At 38.1% G+C, this 20600-nt stretch overlaps 1 protein-coding gene across 2 annotated transcripts in view; it reads left to right on the top strand.

The window, feature by feature from the left end:
* Positions 1-20600, top strand: part of DCHS2 (dachsous cadherin-related 2) — a 276456-nt gene that overhangs the window by 155597 nt on the left and 100259 nt on the right. For both annotated transcript variants that reach the window (XM_032148516.2, XM_058436843.1), the window contains exons 4-7: positions 11017-11253; positions 12626-13642; positions 16405-16592; positions 17910-18009. In XM_032148516.2, the coding sequence (XP_032004407.1) occupies positions 11017-11253; positions 12626-13642; positions 16405-16592; positions 17910-18009 (1542 nt within the window). The remainder of the gene's footprint in view (positions 1-11016; positions 11254-12625; positions 13643-16404; positions 16593-17909; positions 18010-20600) is intronic.

Here is a 20600-nt window from a genome sequence, read left to right as displayed (position 1 = left end):
GTCTTTGGGAGTTAATTATGTTTAGATAAAGTCATAATGGTGGCGCTCCACAATGGGATGAGTGGCTTATATGAAGAGAGGGACTAGAGCTTGCTTCTTCTGCCATGTGAGGATACAAGAAGATGGCTGTCTGCAAACCAGGAAGACAGCCCTGTCCAGACACTGAAACTGCTGTCACCGTGATCTTGGGCTTCCCAGCCTCCAGAAGTGTGAGTGACCCAGTCTATGCTACTTTTGCTATAGCAGCCAAACTGACTAAGACATCTTCTTTCTTCTTTGTGTAATTCTGACTAATCTCAAGCCATGATTCTTTCCAGATTGGTTTGTTCATTTGTTAATTCATTCCACAAATAATTACCAAGCAGCTTTTCTGAGCCTGGGACTGTGCCAGACCCTGTTTGGTAGTGGTGAATGAGACAGACACAGTCCTTGCTCTCATGGGCTTTAACTTGTGGAGGGGGACAAACAAAAACAGGAAAACAGAAAATATCACAGGTTATGATAGGTTTCATGAAGGAAACAACAGGGGAGTTAGGCAGACAATAACAAGAGCCCGTTTTGTAAGGGCGGCATAATTAGGACTTGTAGTTTTTGTCTGCCCAGCATGCACTTGTTTATTTGCTTGGAGAACCTTGACATGTGAACAAGGTGACATTGGTCAAACATCACATCCCTTCAAGCCATAGTGATGATTACATCTAACTAGTACAAGCCAGGCCAGTAGAATCAGTTAGATCAGCACCAGTCAGCATCCAGTCAGGAAAACAGAAACAATAACATTTATAGTAACAGAAATAATTTAGTATAGACAGCTGGTTAAGTGGATAATGGAAGACAGAAAAGGCAAAAAGGAAACACCAAGGTTAACATATGATGGAAGCAACTATCACCCCTAGGCTGGGGGAACTAAGCTAAACATTTGGCGTCATCAAAACTTAGCATTAGTGAGGAGGCCCTGCAGAGCTGGGACCCAGACCTCTTGGGAGAAGGCACAGCCAGACGGGGACTGATGCCCCAAGACACTGTTACAGCCAGCTTTCAGATCTGTTCCACCAGTGGCAGGTACTGGCAGGAAACTGGACATCAGGAGGAGGAGAGAAGGGGCTTTTCATGCTTTCTTCTGTGTTTAGTATTCCTCCCAAGTCGTTGGCACCCACTGCACCATTTTCCTCAGAAATGCCACCGTATCAGTCACGCAAAGCCTTTTGGACAGTGAGCACTGCCCTCACCAGGCCTCCTCAGGTTATAGCAGCCACACCATGCTGACCAGAGTACTTCCTGGGCCCTGCCCTTAAAGGTTTGAACATAGCTCTGCACTAATCCTCTGAGACACCTGAGTCTCAGCTGCACAGAGATGCCTCAGAGCTGTGGACGCCAGCCCTGCGGCACCGCCTCAGGGCTCCAAGACACACCATGGCTCACCCTCCTCCTCTTTTTGAGAGGTAGCAATACTGCCTTTTTCCTTCTGTTTCTGCAACTCTGGAGAAGGTTGCAGTTTCTTGGAGTTACTGTTCATCATCCCCTTCTTATTCTTTTGGCTTTCCCATACTTGTGTAATCAGTTTCTTTAATTAAATAGCCTCTAAAATTTCTTAGGACGGTTTCAGTTTCCCTGATTAGACCCTGACAAAAACAAATATATTGAATATAATTCAAGAAATGAAGGAAGTTACTGAATGTATAGATATGCATATTTGCTGACAAATGACCTAGTAGCCATGCTCAGATCTAAGCCCAGCCTATTTATACAGGCATACCCCACTTCATTGTGCTTCACAGATAGTGTACTTTTTACAAATTCATGGTTTGTGGCAGCTCTCCTCAAGCAAATTTATTAGCGTTATGGGGACACTTTGTATCTCTGTGTCACATTTTGATAATTCTCACAATATTTCAAACTTTTTCATTATTATTATACCTGTTATGATGATCTGTGATCAGTAATTTTTGATATTACTATTGTAATTGTTTGGGGATGCCACAAACCATGCCCATGAAAGACTGCTAACATAACTGATAAATGTTGTGTGTGCTCTGATTGCTCCACCCGTTGGCTGTTTCCTGTCTCTCTCTCTCCCCAGGCTACCCTAATCCCCAAGACACAGCAATGTTGAAATTTGGCAGTTAATAACGCTATAATGGGCTCTAAGTGTACTGGTGAAAGGAAGAGTGGCATATCTCTCTCTTTAAATCAAAAGCTAGATATGATTAAGCATAGTGACGAAGGCATGTCAAAAGTGCTGATAAGCCAAAAGCTAGGCCTCTTGCACAATTATCCGAATAGTGAATGTAAAGAAAAAGTTCTCAAAGGGAATTAAAAGTATACTCTAGTGAACACACAAATGATAAGAAAGCAAAAGAGACTCATTGCTGAGTCAGAAAGTTTGAGTGGTCTGGATAGATCAAAGCAGCCACATTATTCCCTTAAGCCAAAGCCTAATCCAGAGCAAGGTCCTAACTCTTTAAATATAGGAAGGCTGAAAGAGATGAGGAAGCTGCAGAAAAAAAATTTGAAGCTAGCAGAGGTTGGTTCATGAGGTTTAAGGGAAGACGCCATCTCCATTACCTAAAAGTGCAAGGTGCAGCAGCAAGTGCTGATGGAGAAGCTGCAGCAAGGTATCTAGAAAATCTAGCTAAGATTATTGGTGAAGGTGGTTACACTAAACAATAGATTTTCAATGTAGATGAAACAGCCTTATATGAAATAAGATGCCATCTGGGACTTTCATAGCTAGAGAGGAGAAGTCAATGCCTGGCTTCAAAGCTTAAAAGGGTAGGCTGACTCTCTTGTTAGGGGCTAAGGCAGCTGGTGACATTAAGTGGAACAATGCTAATTTATCATTCTGAAAGTCCTAGGACTCTTAAGAAATATACTGGATCTACTCTGACTATGCTTTATAAAAGGAACAACAGAGCCTGGATGACAAACAGATGTTATCTGTTTACAGCCTGGTTTAAAGAATATTTTAAACCCACTGTTGAGATCTATTATTCACAAAAAATTCTTTCAAGTCATTACTGCTCACTGACAATGCACACAGCTACCTAAGAGCTCGGATGAAGATATACAAGGAGGTTTTTTCTTAATGCCTCCTAACACAAGATTCATTCTGCAATCCATGCATCCATCAAGGAGTAATTTTGACTTTCAAGTATTTTATTTAAGAAATACATTTCCTAAGGCTATAGCTGCCATAGATAGTGAGTCCTCTGATATGTTTGGGTAAAATACATTGAAAACTTTCTGGAAAGGATGCACCATTCTAGATGCCATTAAGAACATTTGTGATTCATGGAGGGAGGTTAACATAGGAGTTTGGAAGAAGTTGACTCCAACCCTCACAGATGACTTTGAGGGAATCACCACTTCAGTGAAGTGGTAAAAACAGCAAGAGACATAGAATTAGAAGTGGAGCCTAAAGATGTGACAGAATTGCTGCAATCTCATGATAACACTTAAACTGATAAGGAATTGCTTTTTTGGATGAGCAAAGAAAATGGTTTCTTGAGATGGAATCTACTCCTGGGGAAGATGTTGTGAACATTGTTGAAATGACAACAAAGGATTTAGAATATTCCATATACTTAGTTGATAAATCAGCAGCAGGGCCTAAGAGGATTGGCTCCAATTTTAAAGAAGTTCTAATGTGGGTAAACTATTAGCAAACAGCATTGCATGCTACAGAAAAAAATATTTTGTGGAAGGAAGAGTCAATCAATGTGGCAACCTTCATTGTTGTCTTATTTAAGAAATTGCCACAGCCACTGCCACCTTCAGTAACCACCACACTAACCAGTTAGTACCCATCTATATTGAGGCAAGCCCCTCCACCAGCAGAAAGATTACCACTCACTAAAATCTCAAATGACTGTTAACACTTTTTTTTTTTTTTACCAATAAAGTATTTTTAAATTAAGGTATATATGTTGTTTTCTTTAGACTTACTGTTATTGCACACTGAATAGGCTACAACATAGTGTAAACATAACTTTTTATGCACTGGAAAATCAAAAAATTTCTGTGTCTCACTTTTTTTTGCAGTATTGGCTTTATTGCAGTGGTCTGGAATAAAGCCCACAGTATCTCTAAAGCCCTTCAAGTTCAAAGACAAGTGAATTTACCAATTGTGTTGATTTCTTTTGATGGTTATATTTAGTTGAGTATAATGCTTTCATTTAATAAAAAAATAAAATTAAAAAGACTAAACTTTTGGGCTTCTGGAAATAATTAAGCCAAGGATTGAGCACTTTGAGAGAGGAGATACCTCTGTCTAATATTACTGGGGGGATTAAGGTAAAACCATGGTAGGTTTAAGTGATTAGCCTGTAGATATGCACAGAAAACAGTGGAATTTCAGATGTTATTGAAAAATTACTTAGAGCCTAGCAATTGATGGACAGGTTTTTTGTTCCCACAATATTTATAATCCTGTTACTACACAGGAATTTTTGATAGATCGGCATATTATATATAGATAGATGTGTGTGTGTGTATATATATATGAATGTGTGTGTATATATATGAATGTATGCATTAAGATACATATACAGTATACAGAGTGATGGTCTCTACTTCTAAGACTTCCATGAAATGAAAAATGAAGGAATATGATAACAGGCATTTTCTTTTTAAAACCTAGTGGAAAACTGAGATTTCAGAGATTTACCTTGTATGGTTAGGTGCTTATAGAGCGGTGTTTTGAAATACTTGAAAACGTTCTTTTTTTTTTTTTTTTTTTTTTTTTGAGACGGAGCTTCGCTCTGTCTCTCAGGCTGGAGTGCAGTGGCACGGTCTCGGCTCACTGCAAGCTCCACTTCCCAGGTTCACGCCATTCTTCTGCCCCAGCCTCCCAAGTAGCTGGGACTACAGGCGCCCACCACCACGCCCGGCTAATGTTTTTGTATTTTTAGTACAGACGGAGTTTCACTGTGTTAGCCAGGATGGTCTCCATCTCCTGACCTCGTGATCCACCCACCTCGGCCTCCCAGAGTTCTAGGATTACAGACGTGAGCCACCGCGCCCGGACGAAAACGTTTTTTCAAATTATTAACAAGGCACTTCCCTTTGAGAAGTAAGGTTCACGATTCTCCCCCCCACATAAATTCATTTCTTTGAGTGGCTACCATATGCAAGGTTCAAAGCTAAGCCCTCTTCATAATAGCTAACATTTGTGTAATGTTTCACTGTTTACATACAACTTTAAATTTCGTTATCTCCTGCTCACCTATAACTGACAGCTCTTATTTGTCTTTGTTGGCATTACACTTAGTTACTGATTGGCTTGTATAAATTCTTTAAGGGTAAAAATTCTTGAAAAGGTTACATTTGTAGAACTCTCTATAATTGATGTCATGTCTCCCTTTTTCTTCCCTTTTCCTTTCCTTCAAATTTATTTGATAACTCATAATATGGCAAATAAAATGGACATTCATCAGTAAAATTTTGCTTCATGGACTAACATTCTAGGTGGTATCAAGGATAAAATAAGTGATGTGTTGCTTCTTGTTCCCCATTGTCAAATCATCGGGAACCTCAAAAACTATTATTAAACTGTCTCAATTAAAAATGCCAGTTTGGGGATTTGGAGGGGGTATAATTAGACACCAAATAGTTCTACCAGAGAGAATGCTTTTCAGTAGCAGAGTGAATATAGTGTAGATATTAATTTTATTAGACTTCACAATTTGCCATATGTTACTAGGACACCTTTAGTAATTTGAGTATTTGAAACATTATTTTTCATGTTCAGCTTTATATAGACAGCTTCTCCAGAGTTTGTTTATCATAACCTCAGGGATTGATTTAATGGAAACTAATCCCTTTAATATCTTTATTTGATGGTTCTGAAATATCCATGATATTCATTCTTGAAATTTTTTGTAGAATAAGAATCCTATTTTTAAGGAAGTGTGTTCTGCAATTATTTTTAGAGGCCCACATTTTAATGTCCAATCTTCATTTACACTATAGTTTACAAGTTTCCTTCATAGTTCTAAAAAAGGTAAATAAATAACCAAATATATCTTCTTTTTCTGAATATCTTTAAAATATATTTTTTCATTTACAGAGTTAACATATAAAAAAAAATTTAAACTATAGGAATGTAAGAAGTAAAAAGTGAGCTTCCCATAATCTCAACACACAAAGATGACTTCCCTTGACAGTTCTTATCCTTTCATATTTTTCAGTACGCATTGTTCTGTGTGTACACACATCGCATATGTATTAGTGTTTGTACTCAAACTTTACATAGTGTTCTGTAATCAAATATTCTCAGCAGGCTTTCATGAATTTTTCTTTTACATTAAATAGAGATATACCATGATTTTAAAAATGTTTGGCTTGCTGGGCACGGTGGCTCACACCTGTAATCCCAGCACTCTGGGAGGCCGAGATGGGCGGATCACAAGGTCAGGAGTTTGAGACCAGCCTGGCCAATATGGTGAAACCCCTCTCTACTAAAAATACAAAAATTAGCTAGGCGTGGTGGTGGACGCCTGTAGTCCTAGCTACTCAGGAGGCTGAGGCGGGAGAATCGCTTGAATCCGGGAGGCAGAGGTTGCAGTGAGCCGAGATCGCGCCACTGCACTCCAGCCTGGGCAACAGAGTGAGACTCCATCTCAAAAAAAAAAAAAAAAAAAAGTTTGTTCATGTGATTATTACTTTTATGTGTTAACTTGAATAGTCCACGAGATGCCCAGATAGCTGATTAAACACTGTTTCTGGGTGTGTCTCTGTGGGTGGATTTTCATTTGAATTGGTGAACTGTGTAAAGCAGATGGCCTGCCCTAGAATGGGTGAGCATCATCTAATTCACTGAGGGTCTGAAAAAGAACAAAAAGGTGGAGGAAGGTTGAATTTGCTCTCTGCCTAACAGCTTGAGCTGAGATATCAGTCTCTTGCCCTCAGTGCTCCTGGCTCTCAGGCCATCAGACCCTGACTAGAATCTACACCACTGACTATCTGGCTCTCAGGCTTTCAAACTATACCATCAGCTTTTCTAGGTCTCCAGCTTGCAGATGGGTGAACATGGGACTTCTCAGACTTCATAATCTCAGCCAATTCCTCAACATAAATCTCACTTTATATCTATCTATTAATGTCCTATCTATCTCTATATGTAGATATGAGAGATATAAGATCTGTAGATATCTATATCTACAGAGAGAGAGATTCCATTGGTTTGCTTCTCTGGAGAATCCTGGCTAATACTTGCAGTACTGACATTTTTTTTTTTTTGAGCACAATGGATTGATAACATAGACTCACTTTTGCAACTTGTTTTTCACATAAAATGTAGCGTGTAAAGTCTTTCTAGATGAAAACATGTACATTTACTTCATTTGGATGCTACACAGTATTCTATTGTATTGATATACCACGATAGAGTGCACCATCCATTCTTTTTTTGATGGATATTAAGGTCCTTTTCAGTGTTCCAAATGACATCTTCTTGATTTATTTCTGTGCACTTACACAAATATAGGGTAGATTTCTGAGTTATTGAATGTGAACAATTAAAATTTTGATTAATATCACCAAAGTGCCTTTTGGAGAATGTACATAAATAACAACCTGCTATTAACTCTGGGTATTATCACTTAAATATTTTAGGAAAACAGAGAGGTAAAAATGAGGTAGTGGTTTTAATTTTGTATTTTCATTATTATTAGTGATTTTGAGCAGTATTATATTTATTAACATTTTATTGTTTCTTATCTAAACTACCTGTCCTTATCCACTGCTAATCTAACTTTCAGTTATTTTCCATTTTGCTTACAGAACTCTCTTCTCCTTATGTATAGTAAATTGTTGTTTATATATTTTCAAAATGTCTTTTAATTTTATTTATAAATCATTGAGTAAACTAATGAGTAAATGAAGGACCGATATAAAATATTAAAAACTGGTAATTAAGTAAGGCATGTTAGGTTCATAATAGGCACATGTACCCAGGCTGCTGTGGGATCATAGAATAGTGGTAGCTAGAGCTAAGTGGAGAGAAAAAGAAGGCCAGCTGCATCAGATGAAACCTGAGCTGTGTTTTAAAATATGATTAGGATGGGCCCAGCACTTTGGGAGGCTGAGGCAGGCAAATCACGAGGTCAGGAGTTCGAGACCAGGCTGGCCAACATGGTGAAACCCTGTCTCTACTAAAAATACAAAAATTAGCCGGGCATGGTGATATGTGCCTGTAATCCCAGCTACTCGGGAGGCTGAGGCAGGAGAATCGCTTGAACCCAGGAGGCGGAGGTCACAGTGAGCGGAGATCATGCCACTGTACTCCAACCTGGGCAACAAAGTGAAACTTCATCTCAATAGTAATAATAATAATAAAATACGGCTAGAAATTGTTACATCAAAGAAGATGAAGAAGTTGTTCTGGGAAGAGGACGTAGCAATCCAGTGGAAGACAGCAAGGTCTTTTCTGGAAATTATAAGTTGTTCACTTTGCCTAGAGCAAAAGTTACTGTACAGAGAGCTATGACACAGAGAGCTATGAGATGGGGTTACAGAGAGAGAGAGGGGCCATTTATGAATGGCTTGGTATGTTAATATAAGGCATTTAAGCTTTACCCTGAAAACCTGGGGAGCCATCGATGTGTCTAGATTTGGATTTCAAGAAGACTGGTCTAACACAAATATAAAAATAGTTCAGAAGGAGTCAGTCGGGATGCAGGAAGACAAGGTTGTGTTGAGGCAGACATTAAGTTTTTCATTGTCATAATCATCAGGGGTCAACATAAAATCTTTTCAAATTTCTCTGTAATTGGAATTTAGTAGTAGCTCTGGAAGAATATATACCTGGCGAGTGGGGATGGTTGGGGTAGAGGGACTTTTTCATTTCTTCTGTACACATTTGTGTATATTCAAGTTTTATTTTTCAATCAATCAGAGACTTTAATACTAAAGCAATATTTTTTAAAAACTGCACCAATAACAGATGAGAAAGATCTGACTTGGAAATTTTTTGTGATAAGTACTGAGTGCTTTGATGGACCATCAAATCAGTCTGAAACCAAATGTGAATATGGCTACTAAAAGCTGGTATACTAATAGTTGGTTACATTAGTATTTTATAATATTCTAATAAAGAGTGTTTATACTCTGCTTTATAATAGCAAAATTGTATCTGGAAACAAAGTTTGTTCACTTTGGGTGTCAAAGTTGAGATGATCAACTTGGACCATGTTTAGGAGAAAGAACTGTGAGAGAAATGACTTTTAAAATCATATTAGATAAGAAATCATATTAGATAAGGAATCATTAAAGAAAATGGTTATATATGTATGTATATGTATATATATCACAAATTGTCAAATTGTACACCTTAAACATATGTAATTTTATTGGTCAACTATACCTTAATAAAGCTGGGGAGAAAAGGAAAATGAGTATGTGTTTAGAGTAGGCCAAGCAGGATATTTGATTTCAGTAAATAAGAATATTTTATTAAATTTCTAATAGAAATAGAAACAAGAAATTGAAGTTGCAAGAGGGCAGATTTTTATCTAAAAAAAGGAAGAAATCAAAAGGATGTCACCTTTTAATGCCTAGAAACTGATATCCCTGATGTTTTTGCCAACTTCTCCTAAACTGGCAAAGACTGCAGTGTTCATTCATTTAACTGTGATGGCCAGTTGTACATGATGAATTCCATAAAGGCCAGCCATACGTATTGGTTTGCAAATTAATTTAATAAGTTTGCATACATTTTTCTCATTAAACAAAACTAACAGGTTCATTTCTTAAGTTGATTGCATTAGATCTGTTTTCAGGTTTTTAAACTAGTACACTAAGTGGTAGTATTAATAATATTAAATAATTCATTTGTGTCAGTATTACTGAATCTCTTCCCAACTTAGCCATAAGTACATTCTCCTCTCACATACTCTACATTCATAAGCCTAAGTCATCACTCTTGTCTCCATTGTCTTTACATTTGCTGAAGTTTTGTTGTACACAGCTATTGTATTATATTTTCTCACCAACAAAGGTGGAGTGGAGTCAGTTTAAAAAAGAGAGCTACCCTACACAGTCTAGTTCAGGGCAAATGTCAAATACCTCAGAAGATAAAATTTTAGTTTCATCCTGTAGACTTGGGATTCTGGCACTTGAGCAGGTTGTCATCACCCTACAACCCCGCGCTAGCCTGCATTAGAATACACTGGATTATGGGATATAATCTGATCTTCTGTCATCTCGGGCTGGTGATGTGGTAAGTCCTAAAAAAGACGACACAATTTATATTTTTTTAGTGCCTGTATATACTTCTACAATGTCTAATGTTTTAGCTCTAGGAAAATATTGCTTACCTAACATAATTTGACATTGTTTTGCAAATATGCTCAAGTTCTTTGGTTGGCAAATACATGTATCAGTTCATCTCCAGAGAACAGAACCAACAGGGTGTGTGTGTGTGTGTGTGTGTGTGTGTGTGTGTGTGTGTATGAGGAGACTGATCACAAGGAATTGGCTCATGTGATTATGAAGGCTGGCAAGTCCCAAGATCTGCAGGGTGAGCAGATCCATCAAGCTGAGCCAGGAGAGCTGGCAGGGTTGCTTCAATCTCAGTCCAAAGACCTGAGAACCAGGAGAGCCAGTCGTATAGTTTGAGACTGAAGACCAGCAGGCTCGAGACCTAGGAAGAGCCAATGCTTCTATCTGAGTCTGAAGGCTGGAGAAAAACCAGTGCCCCAGGTTGGGAGCAGGAGCCATTCTCTCTTAGTCAGCTTTTGTGTTCTATTCAGGCCTTCAATGGATTGGATGAGGCCCGCGCACATTAGAGAGGATGATCTGCTTTATTCAGTCTACAGATTTAAATGTTAATGTCATCCAAAAGCACCCTCACAGACACATTCAAAATAATGTTTGATCAAATATCTGGACATCCTGTGGCCCAGTTAACACATAAAATAAAACATTACAATACACTTAACAGACAACGTGTTACTATTGCTCATCAGTATTTATTACATGTTTTCTGTTTACCAATGTTTTCTTTTCCTTACCCAGGAATTATTTACTTAACATCACCTCTTAGTCATTTGGAATCTACCACACTTTTGTTGATGGTCTCTGCTCAAGACGGTGGTGGGCTCACAGCTGCCATTAATGCCGACGTCACCATACACATTTTCCAGACAACTCTGGCACCTGCTGAGTTTGAAAGGCCTAAATACACTTTCTTAGTTTATGAAGATGTGCCTGAAGATAGTCCCATTGGAACAGTGAAAGCAAGAGAGCCCTTGAGTAAGTACTTACTTCTTATGCTGCATGGAAGTCCATTATTGGAACATTTCTTGTTTTTTCCTAGGTGGTACAATCTTGAATAATTTTTTTCTTCTTTCCACTGAAGTCAAAACAAGGGAGATAACACAACCTGTGGCTTGCTCTTTGTTCTTCCAACATTGTTTCTGTCCATCCCACAATTTTTTTTCTGATCACAAAAATAATAGGCATTTTAAAAAGAATGTTTAAAACAATACAGATTATAATATACAAAATATATGTCTCCTATAACCCACTCACAAAAACACACACATGCATACACAATTTACAAATTTTTGACAAAAATGCATCCTTCTGTACTTGTTGTTATAGAGCTTCTTTCCCCACTTAGTATATACTGAACAACTTTCCAGATAAATGGACGCCATTCTGTCTCCTTAAAAGACAGTTTATAGTATTTCAACTTAGATATGTTTTATGTTTACATTTGCTACCAATTTGAATGATTTAAAAAATCTTGCTAGTTCAAATAGTACTTGAGCAAATACCCGTGTGTGACTTTTTCACACTTGTAGAGGAACCTGTGCAGGATAAATCCCTAGAAATGAATTACCTTTCCAAAGAGCTTGTCCTCCTCCTGGTCCCCTTCTGTTCCTTCCTCTCTCCCTTCCCTCAATCTCTATGGAGAGTATTTGCCCTTCATAGGTAGATATAATAGAGAAACATCAACATCAATTTAACTTGACTTCCTCAAACATATTAAAAAAAAGGTATACGAATTATTTTCTGAATATCTTTCCCTTTTATCTAATGCAAGAGGGATGAAGGAAGAGAGTGAAACCTGTGACTTGCTCTTTGCCCGTTGGACATTCTTTTCTTACACCAAAAAATTCTTAAAACCATGTGTCCACTTTTCAACAGGCTTTGGAGAGCAGAGAAAGTAAGACATTGCACAGTAGTCTCCGTAGATGGAGAATATACAATCATGCGTCCTTAACGATGGGAAATGTTTTGAGAAATGCCTCATTAGAAAATTTTGTCAGTGTGCAGACATCACAGAGTGTACTCACACGAACCTAGATGGTGTGGCCTACCAGACACCTAGGCTAAATGTTATAGTCGATTGCTCCTAGGCTACAAACCTGCACAGCATATTACTGCATTTAATACTGTAGGCAGTTGTACCCCAATGGTAAGGATTTATGTATGTGAACATAGAAAAGGTACAATAAAATACGGTGTCAGAATCTTACGGAACCATCATAGTATATGTGGTCCATCATTGACTGAAGTGTCATTAGGCAGTGGATGACTGTATTCACATTTCAATTTCTGAGTTTCCAGTGGGTCCACTCTTTTGACATACAGTGGTTGCCCCCTCTCTCTTTTTCAGACTCCTCAGAACCAATCTTTTACAGGATTTCTTCCGGTGATCTCGGCGGAAAGTTCTCCATTCACCCGTGGCTGGGCACTATTCGCACCCGGAAGCCCCTGGATCACGAGACGCAGCCCGTGGTTGTGCTCACGGTGCAGGCGCAGCTCGGCAGCGCCCCAGCCTGCAGCAGCACGGAGGTCAACATAACAGTCGTGGATGTCAATGACAACCACCCAGCGTTCCTCAGGACCTCGGATGAGATTAGAATATCCCAGACCACGCCCCCTGGCACAGCCTTGTACCTCGCACGTGCAGAAGACAGAGACAGTGGGCGGAACGGACTCATCCGGTACTCCATCGCCAGCCCGCAGCCGGGCGTCTTTGCCATCGACAGAGCCCTCGGGGTGCTGTTCCTCAACGGCAGCCTGGGCGCGGGCGAGCACCGGGAGCTCACGCTGACTCTCAGGGCCGAGGACCAAGGCGTGCCTCCTCAGGCAGCCCTGCTGGTGCTGACGGTCGTTATCGAGAAACGCGAACACAGCCCATCCTGGGCTTTCGAACATTTGGTCTATCAAGTGGAAGTCAGTGAGTCTCTCTCACCGATGACACAAATACTGCAAACACAGGCGCACCCACTTGGCCCCCAGCGTGCAGCCTCGCCGCTTAGGTACTCGCTGGAACCCAGCGTAGACTCTGCTATATTTGGAATCCGCCCTTACACGGGCTGGATTTATTTGCGGCGGCAGTTTGACTATGAATCCACCCAAACATACAATTGTAGAGTGTTTGCTTGGATCCCCGAGGACGGATTGTTGCAAAATGTGAGCACTACAGTCATTGTTCGTGTCCGGGATGAGAATGACAATTCCCCCACCTTCTTGCATGATGTGTTGTTTTTGAAAGTCGAAGAGAGCCCTGTTCCCCAAGGGGTAATAAGCAAAATTACAGCTATTGACATAGACTCTGGAAAGAATGGACAGCTATTATATTTCCTTTTGTCTGATGGAAAATTCTTCAAGATGAATCCTAATACAGGTAGCACTTCATAGATTCCACCTATTCCTTTAAAATGAGGATTGAGTACTATCAAACTGGTCTTTAAGTAAAAATAAAAATAAAAAATTAAATAAAATCAGGATTGAGAAAACTCAAATCGTTAGGTATAGCATTAGTGCATACATGCAATTGAAATAATGGTTTTTAATAAATAAGGTATTCGATTACTGTATTGTGAGATCTTAAAAATGGATTAAAAATTGAATAGCGTTTCACCCATAATAATTCATACTTTCCCTGCATCACATCCACATCTCGCCAATATATGGTTCTTTTTCTGAACTAGAGGTATAGACAGAACTGGATTGAATGTATCCTTGTGTAAAGGCTAATTTTTTCAACAATCATCCTTTTCCATTTGTAGACATTTAAAAAATGTCAAAACGTATTTTGTGAAATATAAATATCATCAGCGTAAAGCTAGAAATCAATTCATTGGTTAAGATTTCAAAATCACTCTAAGAATATATATCCTTTTTCTCATTCTGACAGGGGAACCAGAGGAAAAGGGGGAATAATTACCATGAAATTTTTGAAGTCTGAATTAAGAAATTAAAGATTAAAAGTCACTATATTTTAAAATTTATGTTGTATAAGTTTACGGGGAGTTTATTTAATTCTTACAATGAAATATATCTATATTGCAAATACACACCCGGGAAAACTGAAACTCGGATAGCTCAAGTAGTACACCCAAAGTCATGGAGCTGGTAAGATGAGAGGAAGCTCCCTTTTTGTGCAGGTCCAGCAGGCACCATCTATGTCATAAGCTGGGCAGATGGTGCCGCTGCCTTTAGTGGGACAGACTTTGCGTTCAGTTCTGATGAATTTCAAGCCCTTGTTCTCAAGTTTCTGTTCTGTGACTTAGGAGAAGGTGACCTTTCACAGCAGATGGAGGTTTTCACAGGGCACATGGCTTGCCAAGAAGGTTGCAAGCTGCCTTTCCACCCTCATTCACTCCCTAAGCTGAGACTCCTTCTGCAAAGGCACAAACCATACAGCTATACAGGATGACCCTGTTTGCACTTTACTTCCATATGGCTAGTTTTCAAGGTCTTCTATTTCACTTGTTTTTTTTCTTTAAAATAAGCAAACTACAGTTGATTCGCCCGTGATCTTCCCTCCCCTACAAAAAGATCAGGTGTCCATTCCTAATTTTATGGTATGGCTTTAAGCAAGTAGCTTAAGCTCAGAGCTGCTTCCTTACCATGAATAAAGGAGACAATTCCTGACATGCCCTGTGCCATGCTTTGAGGGATAAAGAGCTGAAGAGTATGAAGGGGCTTGGCAGACCCTGTGCTTGTAAACTGTTCCTCCCCCAAGGACAGCATGGCAAGGCAGGGTGGAGGGTGCCCTTCAGAGCCTGGGAGACACACCCCCTTTTCATCCAGTTCTCTGGACAGTCTTACAAGTGACCAGGACTTGAGCTCCCGTGGAACCATACCCTGGTGTCACCCATCCCCAGCTGCAGCCTGAGCTGCACAGTCCTTTACATCCCCGACCTCCAAGGCTGCTGCTTATCCATCAGATTTGCTTTATGAGTAAAAATCTGTTTGCCATTCAGAAGTTAAGGTCTTCAGAGGAGAATTAGAGTTTGGAATTTAAAAAAAGCAATTGTGTGTATGATCTATATTAAAACCTCAGAGTAAACACTATAAATATAGTTTATATATTAACAGTAAACAGTTATCATAAACACTGCATTTAAGCTCACCAATTCAGCAACTTACCTCAATGAGAATTTTCATTTTTGTTCCTTGTTTCCACTTTTTTTTATGCAATGCTATTTTATTTGTATTAAGAGGAAAAAAGTTTTTAGCCATAGAAATGTTTGTCGGTAGCTGCTTCATGCTCACATTCTCAGAGGTACATTTTTTTTTTCATAAATGGTGAGGAAACCAGTGCTTGGCAGAGCTCTGACAGGCTATTGGACCGAGTGCTTGTCTTTCCAAGGTCCCCGGCAATAGGGAGAGGCAGTTAGATGTTATGCCTGGGTCTGCATGGCTGACACGTGAGGAAAGTTACCAAAGGTAGTGTAGCTCTAGGCAGAAATATTTGAAATAAAGCTTCTAAAGCATTAAGAGTTTTTAGGAAGTCACTATCCATTGCTACATGTATATTTTGTGAGATAAAAACAAATACTTGTGTACATAAAACATAAACTGTTGCCTAAGGAATATTATTTGATTTCCAGAAAGATATTTAGCCATTATGTTAAAGCAGTGATAACAGCTGCCATTTGTGTCATCATGTATAGCTTGCACAATACTTCTATGTGTGATTACATTTCTTCCTGACAGCAGTCCCAGGCTCAGAGGGGTCATTCCATGTCTGAGGTGGGGAAACTGGGGCCCAAATCCAGAACTTGTGTCAGAGTTCACATGCTTTCCATCATTCTGTATAGCAGCATAAAGAGAGATAAGCAGCAGTTTTAAATCTTCCAAATCATTACTAAGTTCCCACAGAGTTCTATCATTTTTATGAATTCATTGTTTATTAGTTCAAATGATTGATGGATGATAATTTGAAATACAAAGAATAACAAATATAAAGTGACATTTTCAGGAGCAACTTGAGAAAATTTTTTCCACAGTAGCACAGAGCCAAACTACTATGTAGATGGTCTTAGAAGTCGCATGTTTGCTCAAAGCTTTGTACTTGGTTTTCCTTCTGGAAATTGTTCTGGCCGTGGTACGCCTGGTACACAGTGCCTGTGTCTTGTTCTGCTCTGTACCCCGCAGGAGAGTTGATCAACTGGGTGGCACTGGATCGTGAGCACCGGGGGCACCATCAGATGACTGTGCTAGTGACAGACTGCGGCTCCCCACCACGAAATGCCACCATGGCGGTTTACATCTCAGTTACTGACATCAATGATAACAGGCCCTTCTTCCCCCAGTGTCTCCCTGGAAAGGAGTTACACGTGAAGGTTTGTGAAGTAACCTCGCAATGAATTTGTAATATCTTAAGTCATTTGTTTTGAGCACCATCTTGTGGTAAAACATGTGAATTTATCACATCAGTCTTGGTGTGGCAAAGCGTACTTTTTCTAGAAGACCTAGATATTGTGCACATGTTATTTTAAAAGAAAATTTTAAAAAAGTAAATGAATTTATGTGCTCTTTGGCATTGTACCTCCAGTTGCTTTATAATAATAAGTTTAGTTCAGCCCTTTGTACACAAACTGAATGGTGCTTCAGGATAATGCTCAGAAATGGCTTGTTTTTCCAGTAGTTTACATGCATCTCTTTGTGCAGAGCTTCTTAAGGGCAATTGATACATGTCTCTAAGATAGTCACTTAAGGGTAGGGGAACAACCTGTAGCTCTAAAGTGGGTAGGTGGACATCCAGAGATAGTAAATTTGATCCTTTTGATCACACGCACAAACTTGTAATTATATTTATATTATCTCTTTTTTGTCTTTTTGTATGTTTTATAATATACATAAATTAGAATATCAGTTCATTCACATATAAATATGTTTGGACCTACTAATAATTTTTTTAGTGGATGGGTTATAATAATGAAAAGTTTAGAAGCTACTGTTCCAGCACAATTGAATTAGACATTCAAATTGTGCTCAAATATGCATATTGAACAACTCAACAAAAGTATTGAGGAACTCATAAGTTTAAACTGATCTTCTGAATCCAGCTTTAAAGAACAATTCTAACAAAACAAAATATTATTATATTATCATTACACTTTTTAATCATATCATTAAAATGTCCGGTGGCTTAATTGGGCAATTGGACTCTAAACATGTAGTTGAACTTCACATGTGCATTTCAATATTCCAGGACAGCTCCTGATAATTGATATGTCCTGCATGAGTTTTTTTTTCTGAATTAAAGGTTCATATTTATTTTAAGCATATTTTAAGCCATAGCAACCACCTTTCAAAAAATGTCCTAAGAGCTGATGAATGAGAATATGCTAGAAATCTTAAAATACACCAAAAATCTAAGATTGTTTAGTAAGTTCAATTTCTTTTTCTTTTGGTCAGAATTAGTTCAGATGCCTTAGATAATTCATTCTAATTGAATAAAAGATTTAATATGTAAGGAGGATTCTTTTCATGGACATACACTCATATAACTTTTACATGGTATGCATTTGAATTATATGTGGATTTTAAGATAGTTTAAAATGTTTAGTATAATGTATTCATTCATTTAAAGGTCCACTGATATTTCTTTTTAAACTTTTGCTGACTCATTTGTAAGCTGTTTGTTTTAATGGCAGGTTCTGGAAGGTCAACCAGTAAATATGTTGGTTACAACTGTGTTTGCAAAGGATCCTGATGAAGGAAATAATGCAGAAGTTATATATTCAGTATCTTCAGGTAAAACTTACTGTTCATACAGGATTAAGAACTTTTAGGATTTCTGCTTTCATTTGTCAACTATCCCCTTCTGGGAAAAGAGGTTCTATTTTGATATCTTTGAATGCTGTAGTTAGTTTTGAAAAAACCACCAAGTTACAAACAAAATACATTTGCTATTGTCAAGAACTACTTTCAGTTTTTGAAAAATAATTTAAAGTTTAATAAACAATCAGAGTAGCTTTTTACATTCTTAATAGAAACCATTCATCTTTAGTGAATAATTTGCAATAATGTGAAGTACAAATTTACTTTTATTGATAGGAAAGTGTTAGTTAGGGGACAAGAATTGGTATTAAGTATGATTAAGAGTTCCAAGCATCTATGAATCTTTATGAAGACTGAATACTTGTAAGGTCAGCGTAAATCATGCCTAGAAAATGTCACATGGATACATACATGTGTGTACGGGGAAATTTTATTGAAGTGGGCTTACTATTATGTTTTCTGTTGGAACGTGCAGGCCCCAGATTTTTTCCAGTTATTTACTTTAGTTGGCATTGTGTTTTATATCATTTTAAAAGACATTTGGTGCTTTGTCATGTTTGACACAAACATAGGACATAGGAAAGAAGAGATAACATTGCCCTTACCCACAGATAATTTGACTGTCTTCGTGGAAAACCCAAGAGATGCTATAGGCAACCCTTTGTAATTAATAAAATAGCCAATTTCTGAGAATAATGTCAACATACGAAACTCACTGGTATTTTTAAAACTTAGCAGTTTCCAAAGATCTCATTCACTATGGTGAATTCACAAAGAAAATGAAAGGGTGTAGGGGCAGATCTACTGTGAAACTAATGAAGCTTAGTTTTGTGGTGTTTTGCTTGCATAGCCTCCCCAGGGAGCGGGAAGTGGACAATTTATTTTTCTTAAAGAGTGCCTCTCAAACTATACAAACTTCAAAACAACACAGATAGGATCTGTCTCTATTAGGGGCATAGAAAAACTTCCAGTATAACTTGTACAAGACTTTCATACAGAAAAGTACAAAATATTAATGAAAGACATAAAAGAATGAAATGAAAAGCTGTATCATGTTCATGCTTGGGAAGACTCAATATCCTAAAGATGACAATTCTTAACAAAAATATAAGTATTAATTCAGTATGATTTCAATCAAATTTTCAATGAGGCTTTGATAGAATTTGACAAGCTGATCCTAAAAGTCATGTGGAAGAGCAAAAGACAAGGAATAACTAAGACAATGTCCAAAGAACAAGTGGGAAGTTGGCCTTACCCAGTTTTAGTTTATAAAATTTCATAATTAAAACACTATTGTACTAATTCACTCATTAATAAATGGACCAGTTGAAAAGAGTACGGGTTACACTTTACACATATGGAAACTTGACATATGAGGGGGTAGAAAATAAATGGGGAAAAGATGGACTATCAATACGTGATGCTGATGTGATTGGTTACCTGCAAGGAAAAATATCTCTACTCTCGGCATATCAAAGATGAGTCTTATTAAATGAAGAAATCTTTAACTCTTACAAAAGAAAATATGAGACTGGTTATATCTACGGCATTGAGAATAAAGAAGATGGTTTAAACAAGAAGAAATGCAGAAGCTCACAAAGAAATAGATAAATAAAACTACATGAAAATTGAAAACACTATCAAAAAATTAGTATTCAGAATTTATTAAGAACTCCTGCAAACTAGTAAGAAAAACCAGTAAATAAATAAAATTGGACAAACAATGTTAACAGGCAACTCAAAGAAAAGAAGTCTGAATCATTAAAAAGGTTTTTAAAGCATGCCCAGACTCCTTGATGTGATGACTTCGAAGAACAATGAAGCAGTATCCGATAAGATTGGAGATGTGCTTGTGCTATACCCTTGCAGTTCTACTTCTGTTACCCTAGAGGAATTCTATATGTGCAGAGTGAGACTGTAACAGGATATTCATTGAAGCTTTGTTTCAGTTGTTTGCATAATATGGTATATTCACGGAATACTATACAGCAATGAAAATGAATACGATAGAGTTTCATACATGGCAGTGTGGGTAAATATTGAATCCAAAGTTAAGCAAGGAAGGTAAGGATTTTACAGAAGATAAACAGAATTTGACACAAACAGAAGCTTTGAGTTCATTGCATTGCTTTTCCTTGGAAAAGTTACATATACAGTTCTTCTCAATACCTCCGTGGTCAGGGAGCCAAATTCTTCTCTGATGTTTCTATGCCCATATAAACCATCCAAATTTATTTACCTATAAATGTCTTCCCAAGTTTTCAGGACCCTTGAATGGTGGATTATACAGAGGTAGTGAGCCTGCAGCAGATCCACATTTGGAGACAGCCCTTCCTCTGTGTTCCTGCTGTCCCCACCTTCAGAGACTCTTTCCCCATCCTCCCCCTCTTTTTTTGTCTTCCCTTTTGTTACTTCTCAAATTTTTCTTTTTGTTGTCTTAGCTTATTTTAATCTGGTCATTGGGAGGAAGAAAAACTGGCTTTGCAGGCATGCATTCAAGAATCTTCCTCTGGCTATGAGGTTAGTTAGGTCAATAAGATCTTTATATCTTTTTTCCTGTTTCA

This window comes from Hylobates moloch, unplaced genomic scaffold, assembly GCF_009828535.3.
Source record: "Hylobates moloch isolate HMO894 unplaced genomic scaffold, HMol_V3 SCAFFOLD_3, whole genome shotgun sequence".
Taxonomy (NCBI): domain Eukaryota; kingdom Metazoa; phylum Chordata; class Mammalia; order Primates; family Hylobatidae; genus Hylobates; species Hylobates moloch.
Note: the sequence above shows the minus strand (reverse complement) of the source record. Positions and strands in the feature narration are given on the sequence as shown.